This window comes from Palaemon carinicauda, chromosome 16, assembly GCF_036898095.1.
Source record: "Palaemon carinicauda isolate YSFRI2023 chromosome 16, ASM3689809v2, whole genome shotgun sequence".
NCBI classification, from domain to species: domain Eukaryota; kingdom Metazoa; phylum Arthropoda; class Malacostraca; order Decapoda; family Palaemonidae; genus Palaemon; species Palaemon carinicauda.
The window spans coordinates 16,359,131-16,381,630 of NC_090740.1; the positions used below are offsets into that span (position 1 = coordinate 16,359,131).

Here is a 22,500-nt window from a genome sequence, read left to right on the forward strand (position 1 = left end):
TATCATAAGAGATCCGCTGATCCTGAGCCTGAGCCTTCAGCTGATCCTTCTTATGGTCACTCTTACGGGTACCGCAGCTACCACCCAGTGAGCTATGGCTATTCTCACCGCTATCATAAGCGTTCTGCTGATCCTGAACCTTCTTATGGCTCTTATGCTCCAGTCTACCACAGGCCATCTTATGGCTACAGTTATGGGCGTTACCATTAACCTATCCAGAGTCTCACTACGAATAATAGAATGTTGATTGATGAGTGTTTCCTCTTACAGAGTTTGTAATATATGAAATATGATTAACTTTGGATTTTCTTTTATCCTTTGCTTCTTCTATTCATCCAAAAGATATTATAGAACTAGAAGAACAGATAACCCCTCACGTTTACAAAATGTTACAAAAGACATCCAACAAAAGAAAAACACCAAAAGAAATGAAACTAGGCAATATTCCTCCAATCTACAAGAAGAGACCAAAAGAAGACCCTGGTAACTATAGACTAGTGTGTCTGACATCAGTACCTTGTAAAACTTTTCAATCAATGATAGTAGATTCAATACTGAAATATTAGAGAAAAACAATCTTCTGATAGACAGCCAACAGAGTTTTAGACAAAAGAGATCATGTGTGACAAATCTGTTAGAAATTTTCCACAATATATTTAGCATTTAGGACAAAAGCGGGGCCACAGATATTATATACATAGACTTTCAAAAGACTATTGACAAAGTTCTTCATAGAAAATGATTGTCAAATTAGAGCACTAGGCATGATTGACGAGCCAGCGGAATGGATCAAAGAATGGCCACCAAACAGAAAACAGAGAGTTAAGGCCGATTCACACGACCCGTTTTCTTTCCGACAGGCTGGCCGTCGGTTAACCGCCGTCAAGGTTTCTTATGTGTTTTCAAATGCAACTGTTCACACGACCCGTTAGGCTGACGGCTGCCCTCGGACGTCAGCCATCCGAGTCGGCCCGGCTTTCTTTCCATGAAACCTCGTCCGGTTTGTCGGACGTTAGCCACCCATCCCAACCAACGGGTAGATGATGTTTTGTGTGAACGAGGACCCGTATCGTACCAGTTCGTTTCGTTGCCTACAACCCCGGCTTTTCCTCATAATATAGAGTCATAGAAATTAGTTAGTTTGATGTTGACACCGTATATTAGAGGTTAATTGAACTTTTTCAAGGGTATGAGAGGTTTGACATGGCAAACAAGATGTATAGAAATAATTTACATAAATAAAAGATATGGAAAATGACTGTAGAGGCATTAAATTAAACAGGTAAGTTTGTCGCAATTTAAATATTCTTGGCATGAAGCATAAAGCATTATGAAGTTGCATAACTTATTTTATCAACACAGTTATCAACCAACATCTTGAAGTGTCAAAATTATCGTAATTTACTCGGTCCTAACGTGACAGAGTCTAAGTAAACAATGAAAACCGCGCGCTGGTAAACGGATACGGAACGCCTCGTGTGAATGTACAACATTTCGACGGCGGTTAGCCACCACCCAGCCTGTCGGAAAGAAAACGGGTCGTGTGAATCGGCCATTCTAGTCAATGGAGAAATGGGAAGCTGTTACAAGCAGAGTACCCCCAAGGTTCCATCCTTGGCCCATTGCTATTTCTGATCTACATCAACGACATAGATTTAGGATTAATTAGTAGTCATAAATGGTGCTTAAGAGATGATTTAATGAACCTAGGAGAATGGTCAAGAAGATAGCAAATACCTTTGAACTGTGGGGAATATAATGTCATGCATATAGGTTATAGTAGCCCACAATCAGATTACTCAATCCTAGGTAATGAAATAGGAAGTATGGGCCAAGTGGAAGACCTTGGTACTATTATCAGCAAGGATTTGAAGTTCACCAAATAGAGCATAAAAGCTGAAAAGAAAGCACAAAAAACTGATAGGTTACATAAAGCGACAATTCAACTACAGAAACAAAGACACTGCTCTATAGCTGTACGCATCACTAGTGAGATATCATCAAGAATAGGGAGTCCAATTTTGGGCTCCAAGTATTCAGAAGAATATTGATATACTAGAAGCAGTACAAGCTAGGGTCACCAGACTAGGTCCCACACTAAGGCAATTTGGATATAAACAATGGATGGAATGTTTAAACCTATTTGATCTACAAATTCAACGAAAAAGGGAACAGTTATTAAAGACATTGTAATTCTAAAAGGAATAACAAATGCAAATTATAACAATCTATTCACGCTTAGGGCAATTCAGTTCAGAGGTAACAAATACAAACTGAAATTGAAAAGATACAAATCCACTCCATGTAGCAATTTCTTTACATGCAAAATAGCAAATATTTGGAATAGACTCCTATGGGATATAATAAGCAGTAATACAGTAAACGAGTTAGAGAATAAGTTAGACAAGACCATATAAACTCAATTGTGCAATTGAAGAAAAAACAGACTGAATTATACAATCAAGAATCACACCCAAGATCTTAAAAAAGCTGAATATAGTTAAAAATCATTATCAATTTAGATATCTGGATTTTCCTGAGGAGCTCGTGTCCTCAATCTACCTAAAATCATATTTTGAGTTTTATTAAACTTCAACCTAATGGCTAATAATTTGCACCATGCACTAATTTTACCTACATCTCTCAAAGGAATCAGCAGTCCCTGAAAAACAAAACAGGGATGGAATTATTGTAAGGACAGTAGCTTAATCTGCATGTGCTGCAATCCCGTTTTCTTAGTTCAACCACAAATTAAGTGTATATATCATATAAAGTAATGGGTCCAGAACATTACCCTGAGGAACACCAAACATCACATTCCTATACTCACTTATGGTGCATATCAACAACAATGCTTTGTAAACTGTTACTTAAAAATTCAATAATGATGCTAAGAAAAGTCAAACCTATTCCCAACTTTTGAGTTTGAAAGCAGGGCCTCAAGATTAAAAAATTCAAAGGCGTCACTAAACTCAATGCCTATAATGCAAACTTCCTGACCATAATCAAGGGATGTGTGTACGGCATTGGGAATTGTAAGAAGGCCATAATATGTTCCAAAGCCTTTGCAAAAGTCAAATTCCACGTTATGGAAGGAACATATTATCAACTTCAGCATACCTATTTAGATGTTTTTCTAAAAACATTCAAAAGCTTTATATAATATGGAGGTATTGAAAATTAGGTGGTAATCAGCAGGGCTAGATCTTCGGCAAAAACATTCACCTACTGGAGTAACATTACCAATTCTCCAACAAGTGCAAAACGAATTTCTTCTTGCTAACTTGTAGAAAATAACACACACCATAGGAGATTAAAAATTATCGGTATTTGTAAAAAATCAAAGGAAAGATGAAATTTGGGAATCCACCTTCATAAGCATCAAAGTCCATCAAGAGAGCATTAATTTCACGGGACCAAAAATCTAAACTATTTATTTTAGCCTCAGGAAAACAGAAATGAGGAAGATCAAGTGGTTCATCACTCTTCTTTTTGTCAAACAAATCAGACAAAAGGGTTGCCTTTTTCTTCGGTAATGAGTGACAGACCAACCTGGTTTGAGTAACGGAGGAGCTGAAAAGTTTACACCAAAAAGTGTAGATTTAAAGGTAGCCTATCACTTATGTTCCTAGGACTTAGGTTGTAGCAAAAGAAATGTTTTTTTTTTTTTTTTTTTTTTTCTTTTGTGGTTAAATTGTATTCCTTTTCAGTTGAAGCATAAACTATCTGAACAATAGCTTTTAGCTGAGTTAACTCTAGTTGTTACAAGTCAAATCTGATCTGTTACACATCCCAAGATGATAGGCTTCCTGCTTCTCCAAAGAAGCATGTCTACAATCATCATTGAATAAGAGATTTTTTTATATTAGTGTACAAGAATGGATACACATACCAATCATGCTGACCAGATTCTCCTTCAAAAAAAAAAAGAAAATGCAAATGAAGACCCAAAATGCTATTTCATTTTGCTGGCGACTCCAAATATATCTTACATGAGTATAACATATCAGTAACATGCAGCTCATTCCTATATACAAACGAAATCAAGGCACGATCCCAAGTGGATAACCAAACTAACTTAATATAACACCTGGGGGAGCCAGTGTATAGTAGGTTCAAGTAGTTACCAGAACTGTGATTAGCTTCACTTATGATTTGCTCACAGCCTGATTCTGAGGCAAAGTCTGAAGATTTTATGCCATAGCGATCAGTAGGAAAACAGAATATAAAATTTTTTATAATTTTCTTGCATCCTAGACATTATGAAAAGAAGACACTCAAAGATAAAATAAACCATGTCTGGACTCAAATAAATCGAACATATGATAGAAGTTTTGAATAGAGAAAGCAGAAATGTAAGACTGAAACTGAATATGAGTAAAACTAAGATAAAGTACATAGAGAAAACAAATAACAGTTATGGAAGAACCTTTAGAGATTGTTAATGAATATAGGTACTTAGGGAAGACGGTAAGTGTTTCCCCAGGACACGAGACCAAAAAAGGGATAGAGAGTTTTTGGCACACAAAGTGAGATTATTGAAAGTAAAATGACACTTTTCTTCTAAAAATTAACCGTTTTTAATGAGATGGTCATTATCAGTTTCAACTTATTAATAGTAAACCTAGAGAATTACTAAAGCCTTACAACATAAATTAGTTTCAACTCTGAGAGCTATGAAAAAATAATGATGGGCATAACAGCAACAAATAGAAAAATAGCAACATAGATAAACGGATAAACTAAACTAGAGGATATTTTAACAACGTATATGGAAAAAAATAAACAAGGGAGGACACATAATAAGAATATCAAATAATAGTTGGATAAAAAGATAAACAGAATGGGTTCCTAAAAAAACAGAACTAAGAAAGTTTGCAGGTGGAGAATGGTATAGAAAGACCATAAAAAGAACTAATTGGGAAGGCCTTTCTTATAGGGTGGATTAGTTCGGCTGATGATGATTATATATATATATATATATATATATATATATATATATATATATATATATATATACACACATATATATATGTATATATACATATATATTTTATTCATATATATATATATATATATATATATATATATATATATGTATATATATATATATATATATATATATATATATATATATATGTATATATATTTATGCACATAATTATATATATATATATATATATATATATATATATATATATATATATATATATATATATATATATATATATATATATATATATATATCTGATTCACGTATATATACAAGTGTAACGTGTATATATATATATATATATATATATATATATATATATATATATATTTATATGCATATATATATATATATATAAATATATATATATATATATATATATATATATATATATATATATATATGATATACATATATGTATAAGCGGGCTTGTTATTGCATGTGCGATCCCATAGGTTTTAAGTTAATATTTGAACCAATATTACATCGGAGTCGGTCGAAGGTCAAGAATACGGAAGGAAAAAGATGCAGTAATTATCACATGACATTGTGGGGAGCTACATAAAACACCTACAGTTACTTGAATCAAGATAATCCATTTGCTAAATCCTTTTCGTTTTAGATACTTCTGATGTAAAGATCCTTCCTTTGGTTCCAAGGACGATTTGCTTAGTTTATATTTGCCCAAAAATCCTCTACTTCGATTTATTGGTTATAAAATAGCTTTTATTTCTTTCAATTATCTCCAAGCTCACAGTGGTCATCTTCATACACCAGAATAAAACGCTTTCAATTTTCGGAATTTTCACAACTCGTGGTTACAATTTCATCGGACAGAAAGGATGCTACTCTGTCTCTTTATCATTTAATAAATTCTGCAGTGTTCAGTGTTTATTTTTTACTGTATAACAATTGTATATCAATTGCCTTATCACCTTCCAAATCCTTATTGACATGGTTCTATACAGGTTGCAAAAATTAAATACTTTATCTTTATCATATTCACGTGGATTTATGTGGAAATGACAAAAACTAAAATCTGTTGCATTTACATGATTTAATGCAATTATCTTTTTAGAATGTGGCTCTCTATTTTTCTTTCTGTCTCTCTACTCCTTCCTCTCATCATAACTTTTTTTTCTGTATTTTTACCAAAATGAAATTCATACTTAATTCAGTTTATCATAAACAGTACGTGGTTCGGGATTATGAGTATAAATAAGAGTTTCATAAATTCGCTAAATATTAGAAATTGCTAATACCAATTCCGAAAAATCTGATTTGATATCAACATCAATTACATACGAAAAGAATTCTAAGAAACAAGTTTCTCTTGGAATCAATAGAGGACTAATTTTAGTATAGTAGATTAAGATTTCCATGAGACAAATTCCAAGGTTGTGGCAAGGCGTGAAAGTCGTTCAGGTGTCGGACGGACATAAAAGGAGGAGTCAGGAGACAGCCGGCACTCACTCACCCACCAGTGGCCACTGAACAACGACGTTCAACTATGAAGATTCTGGTTTGTTATTTTTATATTAGCTTTACATTTTCATCTTAGTTTCAAGCTGGCTACAATTATAGACAATATATTTCACAAGCAAACAAAATCTGAAATCGATACTGAATAATGATAAGCATCTTATGGTTATTTCCGTTTTTTCACAGCAACATTTAAAAAAAAAAACGTCAATAATCCACACGTATCAAAGCTTGAATTACAGGGAAATATGAATATGATCAATTAATTTTATTCCCAGGTGATTGTGCTCTTGGGGGCTGCCGCTTGCGCTACTGAAGTTGAGAAGCGAGAGGCGGAGCCTGGTTATGGAAGCTATGGCCATGTGACTCCCTATCATCGTCCTTCTTATGGATATGGCTATTCCCATCACCATCACAAGCGGGCTGCTGAGCCTGAGCCAGAAGCTGAGCCTTCTTATGGTCACTCCTATGGGTACCGCAGCTACCACCCAGTGAGCTATGGCTATTCTCATCACTATCATAAGAGATCTGCTGATCCTGAGCCTGAGCCTGAAGCTGATCCTTCTTATGGTCACTCCTATGGGTACGGCAGCTACCACCCAGTGAGCTATGGCTATTCTCATCACTATCATAAGAGATCCGCTGATCCTGAGCCTGAGCCTTCAGCTGATCCTTCTTATGGTCACTCCTATGGGTACCGCAGCTACCACCCAGTGAGCTATGGCTATTCTCATCACTATCATAAGAGATCCGCTGATCCTGAGCCTGAGCCGGAAGCTGATCCTTCTTATGGTCACTCTTACAGGTACCGCAGCTACCACCCAGTGAGCTATGGCTATTCTCACCACTATCATAAGCGTTCTGCTGATCCTGAACCTTCTTATGGCTCTTATGCTCCAGTCTACCAGAGGCCATCTTATGGCTACAGTTATGGGCGTTACCATTAACCTATCCAGAGTCTCACTACGAATAATAGAATGTTGATCGATGAGTGTTTCCTCTTACAGAGTTCTTAATATATAAGATTTGATTAACGTGGGATTTTCTCTTATCCTTTGATCCTTCTATTCATCCACGAGAGATTATATAACTAGATGAAGAGATTGACCCTTTCTTTTACAAAATGTTACAAATGACAGCCAACAAAAGAAAGGCACCACAAGAATAGAAACTAGGCAATGTTCCTCCAATCTACTAGAAGAGACCAAAAGAAGAACCTAGTAACTATAAACCATTGTGTCTAACGTCAGTACCTAGCAAAAATTTTCCACCAATTATAGTACATTGAATAGTAAAACATTAGAGAAAAGTAATCTTCTTATAGGCAGCCAACAGATTTTTAGACAAAAGAGAACCTGTGTGGCTACTCTGGTAGAATTATTCTACAATATGTTTAGTATTCATGACAAAAGCAGGGCCACAGATATCATATACCTAGACTTTCAAAAGGCACTAGGCATAATTAACGAGCCAGCTCAATGGATCAAAGATTAGCCACCAAACAGAAAACAGAGAGGTATAATCAATGTAGAAGCTTTAGAGTAGGCAACTGTTACAAGCAAAGTAACCCTAAGGATCCGTCCTAGGCCCATTGCTATTTCTGATCTACATCAACGACATAGCTTTAGGATTAATTAGTAGAATAACCAAAATTTCTGACGATACTAAACTAGTCATAAATACTGCTTAAGAGAAGATTTAATGAACCTAGGAGAATGGTCAAGAATATAGCAAATACCTTTGAACTGTGGGAAACATAAAGTCATGCACATAGGTTATAGTAACTCACAATTAGATTACTCACTTCTAGGTAATAAAATAGGAATTGTGGGCCAGATGGAAGACCTTGGTACTATTATCAGCAAGGATTTGAAGTTCACCAAACAGAGCATAAAAACTGAAAAGAAAGCACAAGAATTAATAGTTTACATAAAGAGACAATTCAAATACAGAAACAAAGACACTGTTTTACAGCTGTACACATCACTAGTCCAATTCTGGGCTCTAAGTATTTAGAAGGATAGAGATAGACTGGAAGCAGTAAAAGCTAGGGCCACCAGACTAGGTCCCACACTAAGGCAATTCGGATATAAACAATGGATGGATCGTTTGAACCTATTTGATCTACAAACTCAGCGACAAAGATTACAGTTAATAGAGGCATTCAGAATTGTAAAAGGAATTACAAATGCAGATTACAACAATCTATCCACACTTAGCAAAAATCAGTCCAGAGGTAACGGATACAAACTGGAATTGAAATGATACTACACCACCCAATGTTGCATTTTCATTTTATACAAAATAGTAGATATTTGGAATAGACTCCTAATGGATGTAATAAGCAGTAACACAGTAAACGAGTTCAAGAATAAGTTGGACAAGATCATACAAACTCTCTAAATACTTAAACAAAATCCCTCTACCAAAGAGCAAATGGAGTCTCTGTGGATGGACTAAAAAGTCTTTGATATATCCACAATCCTTGTAACTACTTGTAACAGCATATAGGTAGGTGATCTATAAATCGTAGTATTGTTTGTCTCACTTTCACAGTCAAAATTATATCACACAGTTAGTATACTGAGAAATGCTATGACCATAGAATTCCTACACTACATTTATCAAGTTCATATAGGCATGCCTTATATGTCCTTTTTTTCAGAAAAGATTGAGTACTGAAAATATGAAGAGACTTTCTCAATAAGCAAATCATTTGTGCAATTGAAGAAGAAACAAACTGAATTATACAATCAAGAATCACACCCAAGATCCTAAAAGAGCTGTATATAGTTAAAAATCATTATCAATTCAGATAACTGGATTTTCTTGAGGAGCTGCTGTTCCCAATCTACTTACAATCATATTTTGAGTTTTCTTAAAGTTCAACTTAATGGCTAATAATTTGCACCACTAATTTTACCTACATCTCTCAATGGAATCAGCAGTCCCTGATATACAGTCAGGTGATGGAATTAATGAAAAGGCAGTAGCTTAATCTGCATGTGCTGCAAGCTTTTTTCCTTAGTAAAACCACATATCAATTGTATATATTATATAAAGAAATGGGCCCAGAACATTACCCTGAGGAACACCAAACATCACATTCCTATACTCACTTATGGAGCCTATCAACAACAATGCGTTGTAAACTGTTACTTAAAAATTCAATTATGATGCTAGGAAAAGTCAAACCTATTCCTAACTTTTGAGTTTGAAAGCAGATCCTCAAGATTAAAAAATTCAAAGGCGGCACTAAACTCAATGCCTATGATACGAACTTCCTGACCATAATAAAGGGATATGTGTACAGCATTGGAAATTGTAAGAAGGCCATAATATGTTCCAAAGCCTTTGCAAAAGCCAAATTCCATATTAGGAAAGGAAAATATCATCAACTTCAACATACCTATTTAGATCTTTTGCCAAAAAACTTCAAAATCTTTATATAATATGGAGGTTATGAAAATTAGGTGGTAATCAGTAGGGCTAGATCTTCGGCAAAAACATTTACCTACTGGAGTAGCATTACCAATTCTCCAACAAGTCCAAAACGAACTTTTTCTTGCTAATTTGCAGAAAATAACACCCACCTTAGGAGATTAAAAAATTTCGTATTTGTAAAAAATCAAAGGAAAAATAAAATTTGGGACTCCACCATAATAAGCATCAGGATCCATCAAGAGAGCCTCAATTTCACTATTTACTTTAGCTTCCTAAAAACAGGAATAAGGAAGATCAAGTTGCTTATTACTCTGCTTTCTGTCAAACAAATCAGACAAAAAGGTCGCCTTTTTCTTCGGCAATGAATGACAGACCAACCTGGTTAGATTAACGGAGGAGCTGAAAAGCCTACACCAAAAAGTATAGATTTCATGGTAGCCCACCACTTATGTTCTTAGGTTGTACGAAAAAGTGTTTCTTTTATGGTTAAATTGTATTCCTTTTCAGTTGAAGCATAAACTATCTGAACAATAGCTTTTAGCTGAGTATACTCTAGTTTTTACAAGTCAAAGCTGATCTGTTACACTTTCAAAGATGATAGGCTTCCTGCTTCTCCAAAGAAGCATGTCTACAATCATCACTGAATAAGAGATTTTTTTATATTAGCGTATAAGAAGGGATACACATAACAATCATGCTGACCAGATTCACATTAAAAAAAAGGATAATTTTATGCATTTGTAACTAATTCAAATGCAAATGAGGACCCAAAATCCTATTTCATTTTGCTAGCGATTCCAAATATATCTTACATGAGTATAACATATCAGTTACATGCAGCTCATTCCCATATACAAACGAAATCAAGGCACGATCAAAGCTCCCAAGTGGATAACCAACCTAACTTAATATAACACCAGGGGGAGTCAGTGTATAGTAGGTCCAAGCAGTTACCAGACCTGTGATTAGCTTCACTTATGATATTCTCAAATAATCCATTTGCTAAATCAATTTCTTTTTAGATGTTTCTGATGTAAAGATCTTTCCTTTGGTTCCAAGGACGATTTGCTTGGTTTATCTTTGCCCAAAAATCCTCAACTTGGATTTATTGGTTATAAAATAGTTTTTATTTCTTTCTATTATCTCCAATTTCACAGTGTTCATCTTCGTACACCAGAATAAAACGCTTTCATTTTTCGTAATTTGCTCAACTCTTAGTTCCAATTTCATCGGACAGAACTGAGGATGCTACTTTGACTCTTCAACATTTAATAAAGTGGTCAGTGTTCTGTATAACTTCTTGACTGAATAACGAGGCTAATTTATTGATTGTTTTATCACCTTCCAAATCCTTATTGAAATTATTTTTTATGGATGTGACAAAAACAAAATACTTTAGAATCCGCTTAATTTCATGAAATTAGCTTTTAGAATACGACATTGTATTTATTTATCTTTTTCTTTACTCATTCTGTTAATAGTAACCATTTTTTCTGTATCTTCACAAAGAAAAAAATAATTCATGTTGTCATATACAGTACGTGGTTCCTGAATATCAGTACTGAAAAAAAGAGTTTCATAAATTCGATAATCATTAATCAATGCTAATAATACCAATTCCGAAAAATATGATTTGATATCAACATCAATTACGTATGATAAGAATTCTTTTAGAATTCTAAGAAACGAATTTCTCTTGGGATCAAGGCAGGACTATTTTTGTATAGTAGATTTCATAACTTTAAGATTTCCATGAGACAAATTCCAAGGTTGTGGCAAGGCGTGAAAGTCGTTCAGGTGTCTGACGGACATAAAAGGAGGAGTCAGGAGACAGCCGGCACTCACTCAACCACCAGTGGCCACTGAACAACGACGTTCAACTATGAAGATTCTGGTTTGTTACAGTTTAAAAATTAATTTATATATGTTACATATATCTCTGGATTGATCATAAGACACGATAATACATAAAAACACGCAATCAGATAATTATATATATATATATTTATTTATATATACATATATATATACATATATAAATGTATATATATATATGTATTTATATATATATATGTATATATATATACATATATATATATATATATATATATATATATATATATATATATATATATATATATATATATATATATAGTTATATGGATATATATATATATACATATATATATATATATGTATGTATATCTATATTTATATATGTATATATAAATATATATATATACGTAGGTGTAATTGTGGGACTAGGCATGTTGCATATGTGTGTGCGTGTGTTTGTGTGTGCAGGTGATTCTATGTGTGTGTTTTGGTACATAAAAGCCTATACGAACATTTTGAATTCTAAACTATGATTTTTATCAGTGAATGAAATTCCACTCTAAGATGGTTAAGAAAAGTTCTTTATTCAATAGCACCACTTGTTAATTTGAATCAATAGGTTTCTATTTGAGTCTATTTCTTATGTTAGTTTCAAGTAGGCTCAAAACATGGAAAATGCATTACACAAGTGAAGAAAATCTGAAATTGATATAGAATAATAATAAGCATCTTATGGTAATTTCTCTTTTTTTCATAGCAACATTTGGAAACTTTGGTAATACTAACATACCACAACTGCAATCTAAATGAAATAAAAATGTAATTAAAAAAATTTATTCACAGGTGATTGTGCTCTTGGGGGCTGCCGCTTGCGCTACTGAAGTTGAAAAGCGAGAGGCGGAGCCTGGTTATGGAAGCTATGGCCATGTGACTCCCTACCATCGTCCCTCTTATGGATATGGCTATTCCCATCATCATCACAAGCGGGCTGCTGAGCCTGAGCCAGAAGCTGAGCCTTCTTATGGTCACTCCTATGGGTACCGCAGCTACCACCCAGTGAGCTATGGCTATTCTCATCACTATCATAAGAGATCCGCTGATCCTGAGCCTGAGGCTTCAGCTGATCCCTCTTATGGTCACTCCTATGGGTACCGCAGCTACCACCCAGTGAGCTATGGCTATTCTCACCGCTATCATAAGAGATCTGCTGATCCTGAGCCTGAGGCCTCAGCTGATCCTTCTTATGGTCACTCCTATGGGTACCGCAGCTACCACCCAGTGAGCTATGGCTATTCTCACCACTATCATAAGAGATCTGCTGATCCTGAGCCTGAGCCTGCAGCTGATCCTTCTTATGGTCACTCCTATGGGTACCGCAGTTACCACCCAGTGAGCTATGGCTATTCTCACCGCTATCATAAGCGTTCTGCTGATCCTGAACCTTCTTATGGCTCTTATGCTCCAGTCTACCACAGGCCATCTTATGGCTACAGTTATGGGCGTTACCATTAACCTACCCAGAGTCTCATTAAGAATAGTAGAATGTTGATCGATGAGTGTTTCCTCTTACAGAGTTTGTAATATATAAGATATGATTAACTTTGAATTTTCTTTTATCCTTTGCTGTCTCTTTTTATATTCAAGTATTTGCTAAGTTTCTGGTGTTCACCTTTCTCTACTTCTAGTAACAACACAAACGATATATTTCTTTTTTAACTTTTTCCGAAAATCAATCAATAGTTCTGGTAACATAATAGATAACTCTACAAAATGTTTCCATCTGTCCTGAGACTACTGATTATATTCCCATAGTTCTTCCATATTTTTTTAGGCAAAGTTATGTTTGCATTACTTCGCTTTAAAATGCAAGAACTAATAATCTAAAATTACAATGGTCTAATTTCATTAAAGAAATACTGAGGATTTTTGGTTATCTTTATGAGTAGCATCTAACAACAGTTTTCGTAAATTATGAAAAATTTTATGAAAGACTAACGTCACAAGGCCATAAAGATGCCTTTCTTTAGTTCCATGCACGTATGAACACACACACACCAACACACACATATATCTGACTAAATAAATGTCTTATACATTTTTTTTTTTTTGGTAAAGCACTGAAAAGAAGAAATTCGCACTTACATACATACATTTATATATATATATATATATATATATATATATATATATATATATATATATATATATATATATATATATATATATATATATATATATATATATATATATATATATCAGAATAATGAAATTCCATATGAATAATAATTTGCTAAAATCCACTGGATAAATACATTTCCTAATCTCATTGAACAATATTCCAATACATTTATGCTTACTTACTTATACTTATAATTTTACTGAGACACTGGTGGGACCTAGAGCGAACCGAAAGTGTGAACACACCTCCTAAAATCGTATTATTTTTTGTATCATTTTCACAGTCAAAATCATATCACACAGTTCTGCGGTGTACTAAAGAAGGCTATAGCCATGTAATTCCTTTACTACATTTATCGCATTTATAAATACATAAAAACAGAAATCTTGTTCTTCTCACACTGTCTTTCATATAACCATGTCCTATGTCAATTTTTTTCAGGGAAGGTTATTTTTTGACAATATCAAGGAACTTTCTCAATAAGCCAATTTTCTGTGCAATTGAAGAAGAAACAGACTGAATATGTCTCTTAACATTAAGTGTGCAATCAAGAATCACACCTGAAATCTAAAATGAGTTGTATGTAGTTAAAGAAACGTTATCAATGCAGACAAATGGATTTTTTTGATAAACTTCTATCCTTGATCTACTTACAATCATACTCAAGTGATGGCTTTCTTACATGTTTTTTGGACACTGATAACTGCTCGCATATTTCTTCACTGCAGCCCTAAATCTGGAGTGGTAGTAGCATAACTGTGGCCAATGGGCGTCAGTAAGTAGCTGTAGAGGTCGTTGATTGGGGCGTGAGCGAGGGGTGGTATATGTGGGTGATGGGCGACTTTGTCGCCGCTCTGGAACGTCATGGGGTGAGCGTCTATGTCCTACCACATTCACATCAGCTTCGGTCAATGTTGAATAGTTTTACTCTTCATCAGGAGTGGAGGCGTTGATGGAGGTCTTTAATGTGGTGAAGTGGTTGTCTATAAGGGCGTCAACTTTGGTCATCAGGTCCTTCATGGGCAGATATCGACTTCGGGGATGGCATCGCATACAGTTCGGGCAGGTGTCGTACCAAAAGGGCAAGGAGTAGATTCTCTTCATAAGGAGAGCCAGCTGCGGCAGATTGTTAGGCGAGCAATACTGGTCATTTCCCTGAGGGTAAGCGAAGGTTTTGGGTCACAAACAGTTGTTGAGAAAGCTGAAAATTTTTGGCTCTACAGATGGCTGGTGATGACGAGTGCTGCTTCAGGAGGTATGCTCTAAGGGTGTCCTATGCTATTGGTGTGTCCCCTTGCCAGCAAAGCCAATCAGATATTTCTGGGAAAATGTTCTTAGGGATCGCCGCAAAGACATAAGTCTGCTTTACTGCTTGAGCAAGTCATGCCCTTGATGTGAAACTGGACTTCAGCATGCTGAAGAGCACTTCTCCGATGGCAAAGACCTGCAGTTTCATTAAGGTGGCGTGTGATGAACAAGCAGGTTCTATGGGCGACATCTTCAAACAGTAGGGCACAGCACGGAAGGGGCAGTCAGGAGGGAGATGACACTCCGCTGGTTACCAATGTGCGTGCGAGCAGTTAGGTTCTAATTAAGAGATGAGGTAAATGCAAGTAAATTTATTTCTACAGACAGAGAGCTTATATAAGAGGTTCAATGGAAGAAGGTCACAAAAATTCAAACACATCAATTCATGAAAAGACAACCTTAAACCAGTTCTGTTTATAGTGAAGTGTAGAACACGATATACATTAAAAAGAAAATACCATTACAGTATACAAGTGTGTGTGAGGCACATGCGGTACATTACTTTGAGTTTTGTTAAGGTTCAGTTTTATGGCTAATAATTTACACCTTGAATTAATTTTAGCGAGGTCTCCCAAGGGATTCAGTAGTTCTATATCTACATTCAGGAAATGGAGTTAATGCAAAGTAAGCCACTTCATATGCATGTATTACGAGCTTGTTTTCAAGGACAAACCACATTTTAAACATATATATATATATATATATATATATATATATATATATATATATATATATATATATATATATATATATATATATATATATTATGTAAATTAATGGCCCCAAAATATTATCATGAGGAACACCATATATCACATTCCCACACTCACTTATAGGTGCCCATTTATAACAACTTTTTGCAAACTATTACTTTAAAATTCAATAATGATAAATAGAAAAACCACACCTACTCTAAACTTTTTGACTTTGAAATCAGGACCTCATGATTAAAACTGCCAAAGTTACTCACTTGCTTTCATACTGCCTTTGAGTCACAACCTTCTCTCGGCCACTCACATTAGTCCCTCCGGGGTCACCAATGTGACGGGCCGAGAGAAGGTTGTGACTCAAAGGCAGTATGAAAGCAACTGAGTAACTTTATTACAGACACTCGCCTTTATATACAAAAACTCAATGAAACAGGAAATTTCTTGTTCAACTGATACCACACCGGTTAACAGTTAACGATGAGAAAAAGATACATTTTTATTCAGGTTCTTTTTAGTGCCAGGGGAGAGCGAAGATACAAGCATAATATATACACGAAATGAAGTGTCGTTACTATGTACGATCGTGTGACACACGGTTGGTACAAATAGCACCAGTGTAGGTAGCGTAAAGCAGGTCCAGGCATTTACCAGACCTGTGATTAAGTTCACTTATGATTTGTCACATCCTGATACAGAGGCAAATTTCTAAACTTTTATGCCATGGTGATCAGTATATATATATATATATATATATATATATATATATATATATAAATTATATATATATATATATACATATATATATATATATATATATATATATATATATATATATATATATATTCATATATATATACATACATACATACATACATACATATATATATATATATATATATATATATATATATATATTCATAAGTATATATATGTAGATATATATATATATGTGTATATATATATATATATATATATATATATATATATATATATATATATATATAAATTCATACACACACACACACATATATATATATATATATATATATATATATATATATATATATATATATGTGTGTGTGTGTGTGTATACATTTATATACAGTATATATTGTTTCCATAAAAGGCTTAAATAGACATATATTCATATGGCTTCGTAGCCCACCTATTTTGACCAGTGTGCATTTGTTTCCACTATCAATGGGAAGTTCACAAGAAAAATAAGATAAAGCAAAAGTCACAATCATTACTTAACGGTTCAATCTAGGATGAGCCATCTATAAAAAAAAGAACTTTTCTGTCTTATGAGTTGAAGCTGTCGTCTGTGTAGTATTTTGAGATCTTCTTTTCTTTCACCTCTTAATATTACCGTTTTTATCACGCTGTCTTTTATCTTTTTCTCCTATTAACTTAAGCATTTCCTACACTGCTCGTTCCAGGAGATTCATACTTTTTACTATATTTACATTTCCACCAACCATTTTTCCCTTACATAAGATAAGGCTGAACAAACAATCATATACATAAAATATATAAATATATATATATATATATATATATATATATACATATGTACTGTGTATATATATAGATATATATGTATATATTTACGTATGTATATACTGTGTATATTTATATATACATCTATTTATATATATATATATATATATATATATATATATATATATATATATATATATATATATCTATATATATATATATATATATATATATATATATATATATATATGTATATATATATGTATATATATATGTATATATATATATATATATATATATATATATATATATATATATATATATTTATATATACATACATATATATATAGTATATATATGCATATATATAAATATATATATATAATATATATATATATAATATGTATTTATATATATATATATATATGTGTGTGTGTGTGTGTGTATATATGTATATATATTTAAATATACAGTGTATATCAGAGTGAATGCGTTATTGTATGTGTAATCTTATGGGTAGAAATATATAATTGAATTCAATATTACATCAGACTCTGCCGAAGGTCAAGAATACGGAAATGAAGAGATACACTAATTATCACATAACTTCGTGGGGAACTTTACATAAACAGCTACAGTTACATTAATCAAGATAATCTGTAAATCCTTTTCGTATTAGATTTGCCTAATTTATCTTTGCCCAACAATCCTGTACTTGAATATATTTGCTATAAAATTCCATTCATGTCTTCGAAGGGTCTCAAAGCTCGGAATAAAACGCTTTCATTTCTGCAATTTCATCGGTTGGAAAGCTTTCTACTCCTACTGTGTCTTCAACATTTAATAATTTAGACAATATTCCGGATGAATTTTTCAATGTATAACAAGTCTGATTCATTCATCAATTATCTCATCCTCTTCAAGCTACTTATTGACAAGGTTCTATATGAAAGTTGCAAAAACTGGAATCCGTTAGCTTTTTCATAATTTCATGCAATCAGCTTTTAGAATGTGGCACTCTACATTTCTTTCTGTTTCTCTACTCAATCTTTTAATCTCAACCTTTCTTTTTTTGACATCTGTGCCAAAAAACAAAATCATACTTAATTCAGGCATTCAAAAAAGTTACAAGAATTTGCTAAATGTTAAACATTGTTAACAAAAAATTCGGAAAATCTGATTAGATATCAACATCAGCTACGCATGATACGAATTCTTAAAAACAAGTTTCCCATAGGATCTAAAGGGATTAATTTTCGTATAGTCGATGTCATAAACTTTAAGATATCCGTGAGATAAAATCTCCAAGGTTGTGGCAAGGTGTGAAAGTCGTTCAGGTGTCGGACGTACATAAAAGGAGGAGTCAGGAGACAGCCGGCACTCACTCACTCACCCACCAGTGGCCACTGAACAACGACGTTCAACTATGAAGATTCTGGTTTGTTATTTTTGTATTAGCTTTACATTTTCATGTTAGCTTCAAGCTGGCTACAATTATAGACAATATATTTCACAAGTAAACAAAATCTGAAATCGATACTGAATAATGATAAGCATCTTATGGTTATTTCCATTTTTTTTTCATAGCAATATTTTAGAAAAAAAAACGTTGATAATGCAGACGTATCACAGCTTGAATTACAAAGAGATAAGAATACGATCAATGAATTTGATTCACAGGTGATTGTGCTCTTGGGGGCTGCCGCTTGCGCTACTGAAGTTGAGAAGCGAGAGGCGGAGCCTGGTTATGGAAGCTATGGCCATGTAACTCACTATCATCGTCCTCATTATGGATATGGCTATTCCCATCATCATCACAAGCGAGCTGCTGATCCTGAGCCTGAGCCTTCAGCTGATCCTTCTTATGGTCACTCCTATGGGTACCGCAGCTACCACCCAGTGAGCTATGGCTATTCTCATCACTATCATAAGAGATCTGCTGATCCTGAGCCTGAGGCTTCAGCTGATCCCTCTTATGGTCACTCCTATGGGTACCGCAGCTACCAACCAGTGAGCTATGGCTATTCTCACCGCTATCATAAGAGATCCGCTGATCCTGAGCCTGAGGCTTCAGCTGATCCCTCTTATGGTCACTCCTATGGGTACCGCAGCTACCACCCAGTCAGCTATGGCTATTCACACCGCTATCATAAGAGATCTGCTGAACCTGAACCTTCTTATGGCTCTTATGCTCCAGTCTACCACAGGCCATCTTATGGCTACAGTTATGGGCGTTACCATTAACCTATCCAGAGTCTCACTATGAATAGTAGAATGTTGATCGATGAGTGTTTCCTCTTACAGAGTTTTTAATATATAAGATTTGATTAACGTTGGATTTTCTCTTATCCTTTGATCCTTCCATTCATCCACGAGAGATTATATAACTAGAAGAAGACAATTGCCCCACACTTTTACAAAATGTTACGAATGACAGCCAACAAAAGAAAGGCACCACAAGAATAGAAACTAGGCAATGTTCCTCCAATCTACTAGAAGAGAACAAAAGAAGAATCTAGTAACTATAAACCAGTGTGTCTAAAGTCAGTACCTTGCAAAAATTTTCCATCAATTTTAGTAGATTGAATGGTAAAACATTAGAGAAAAATAATCTTCTGATAGGCAGCCAACAGAGTTTTAGACAAAAGAGATCCTGTGTGGCTACTCTGTTAGAATTATGCTACAATATGTTGAGTATTCATGACAAAAGCAGGGCCACAGATATCATATACCTAGACTTTCAAAACGCTTTTGACAAAGTTCCTTATAAAAGAATTGATTGTCAAAATTAGAGCGCTAGGCATAATTGACGAGCCAGCTCAATGGATCAAAGATTGGCCACCATACCGAAAACAGAGAGTTATAATCAATGTAGAAGCTTTAGAGTGGGCAACTGTTACAAGCGAAGTAACCCTAAGGATCCTTCCTCGGCCCTTTACTATTTCTGATCTACATCAACGACATAGATTTAGGATTAATTAGTAGAATAACGAAAATTTCTGACGACACCAAACTAGTCATAAATGCTGCTTAAGAGAGGATTTAATGAACCTAGGAGAATGGTCAAGAAGATAGCAAATACCTTTGAACTGTGGGAAACATAAAGTCGTGCACACAGGTTATAGTAACCCACAATTAGATTAGTCACTCCCAGGTAGTGAAATAGGAATTGTGGGCCAGGCGGAAGACCTTGGTATTATTATCAGAAAGGATTTGAAGTTCACCAAACAGAGCACAAAAGCTGAAAAGAAAGCACAAAAATTAAAAGTTTACATAAAGAGACAATTCTAATACAGAAACAAAGACAATGCTCTATAGCTGTACACATCACTAGTGAGATATCAGCAAGAATAGGGAGTCAAATTCTGGGCTCTAAGTATTTAGAAGGTTAGAGATAGACTGGAAGCAGTACAAGCTAGAGCCACCAGATTAGGTCGCACACTAAGGCAATTCGGATATAAACAATGGATGGATCGTTCGAACCTATTTGATCTACAAAGTTAGCGACACAGATTACAGTTAATAGAGGCATTCAAAATTCTAAAAGGAATAACAAATGCAGATTACAATAATCTATCCACACTTAGCAAATATCAGTCCAGAGGTAACGAATACAAACTGGAATTGAAATGATACTACACCACCCAATGTTGCATTTTCTTTTTATACAAAATAGTAGATATTTGGAATAGACGCCTATTGATGTAATAAGCAGTACCACAGTAAATGAGTTCAAGAATAAGCTAGAAAAGATTATACAAACTCTCTAAATGCTTAAACAAAATCCCTCTACCAAAGAGGAAATAGAGTCCCTGCGGATGGATTGAAAAGTCTTTGAGACATCCAAAATCCTTGTAACTACTTGTGAGAGCATATAGTAGGTGATCTATAAATCGTAGTATTGTCTGTCTCACTTTCACGGTCAAAATTATATCGCACAGTTGGTATGCTAAAAAATGCTATGACCATGGATTTCATATTTATCAAATTTATCAAGATTATAAAAAAAAAAATTGTGCTTCTCACACTGTCTTTCATATAGGAATGCCTTATATGTCCTTTATCAGAAAAGATTGATCACTGAAAATATCAAGAGACGTTCTCATTAAGCAAATCATTTGTGCAATTAAAATAGAAACAGACTGAATTATGTAATCAAGAATCACACCCAAGATCTTAAAAGAGTTGTAAATAGTTAAAAATCATCATCAAATCAGATATCTGGATTTTCTTGAGGAGCTCCTGTCCAAAGTCTACTTATAATCATACTTTGAGTTTTGTTGAATTTCAACTTAATGGATAATAATTTGCACCATGCACTAATTTTACCTACATCTCTCAAGGGAATCAGAAGTCCCTGATATACAGTCAGGTCATGGAATTATTGCAAAGTCAGTAGCTTAATCTCCATGTGCTGCGAGCTTTTTTCCTTAGTTAAAACAAAAATAAAGTGTATATATTATACAAAGAAATGGGCCCAGAACATTACCCTGAGGGACACCAACTTATAGTGCCTATCAACAACAACGCTTTGTAAACTGTTACTTGAAAATTCAATAATGATGCTAAGAAAGTCAAACCTACTGCTAACTTTTAAGTTTGAAAGTAGGGCCTCAAGATTAAATAAGTCAAAGGCGGCACTAAACTCAATGCCTATCATACGAACTTCCTGACCATAATCAAGGGATGTGTGTAAAGCATTGGAAATTGTAAGAAGACCATATGTTCCAAAGCCTTTGCAAAAGCCAAATGCCATATTAGGTAAGGAACATATCAACTTCAACTTACCTATTTAGATGTTTGACCATAAACATTCAAAAGCTTTATATAATATGGAGGTTATGAAAATTAGGTGTTAATCAGCATGGCTAGATCTTCGGCTAAAACATTTACCTACTGGAGTAAAATTACCAATTCTCTAAGTGCAGAACGAATTTATTTTTGCTAATTTGCAGAAAATAACACACACCTTAGGAGATTGAAAATTATTGGTATTTGGAAAAAATCAAAGGAAAAATAAAATTTGGGACTCCACTTTCATAAGCATT

The 22,500-nt window shown here is 34.2% G+C and overlaps 3 protein-coding genes across 3 annotated transcripts; all 3 read left to right on the forward strand.

The window, feature by feature from the left end:
* The first annotated feature begins 6,503 nt into the window (after positions 1–6,503).
* On the forward strand, positions 6,504–7,425 carry LOC137654943 (prisilkin-39-like). The gene is made up of 2 exons (XM_068388840.1): positions 6,504–6,515; positions 6,754–7,425. Exons 1-2 carry the CDS (start codon positions 6,504–6,506, stop codon positions 7,420–7,422), a joined length of 681 nt encoding a protein of 226 aa, XP_068244941.1. The 3' UTR covers positions 7,423–7,425.
* Positions 7,426–11,801: 4,376 nt separating this feature from the next.
* LOC137654942 (shematrin-like protein 1) lies at positions 11,802–13,270 on the forward strand. The gene is made up of 2 exons (XM_068388839.1): positions 11,802–11,813; positions 12,599–13,270. The coding sequence occupies exons 1-2, from the start codon at positions 11,802–11,804 to the stop codon at positions 13,265–13,267; spliced, it is 681 nt and encodes a 226-aa protein (XP_068244940.1). The 3' UTR covers positions 13,268–13,270.
* A 5,608-nt stretch (positions 13,271–18,878) lies between these two features.
* Positions 18,879–19,696, forward strand: LOC137654946 (shematrin-like protein 1). Its single transcript, XM_068388844.1, has 2 exons — positions 18,879–18,890; positions 19,133–19,696. The coding sequence occupies exons 1-2, from the start codon at positions 18,879–18,881 to the stop codon at positions 19,694–19,696; spliced, it is 576 nt and encodes a 191-aa protein (XP_068244945.1).
* Positions 19,697–22,500: the final 2,804 nt, after the last annotated feature.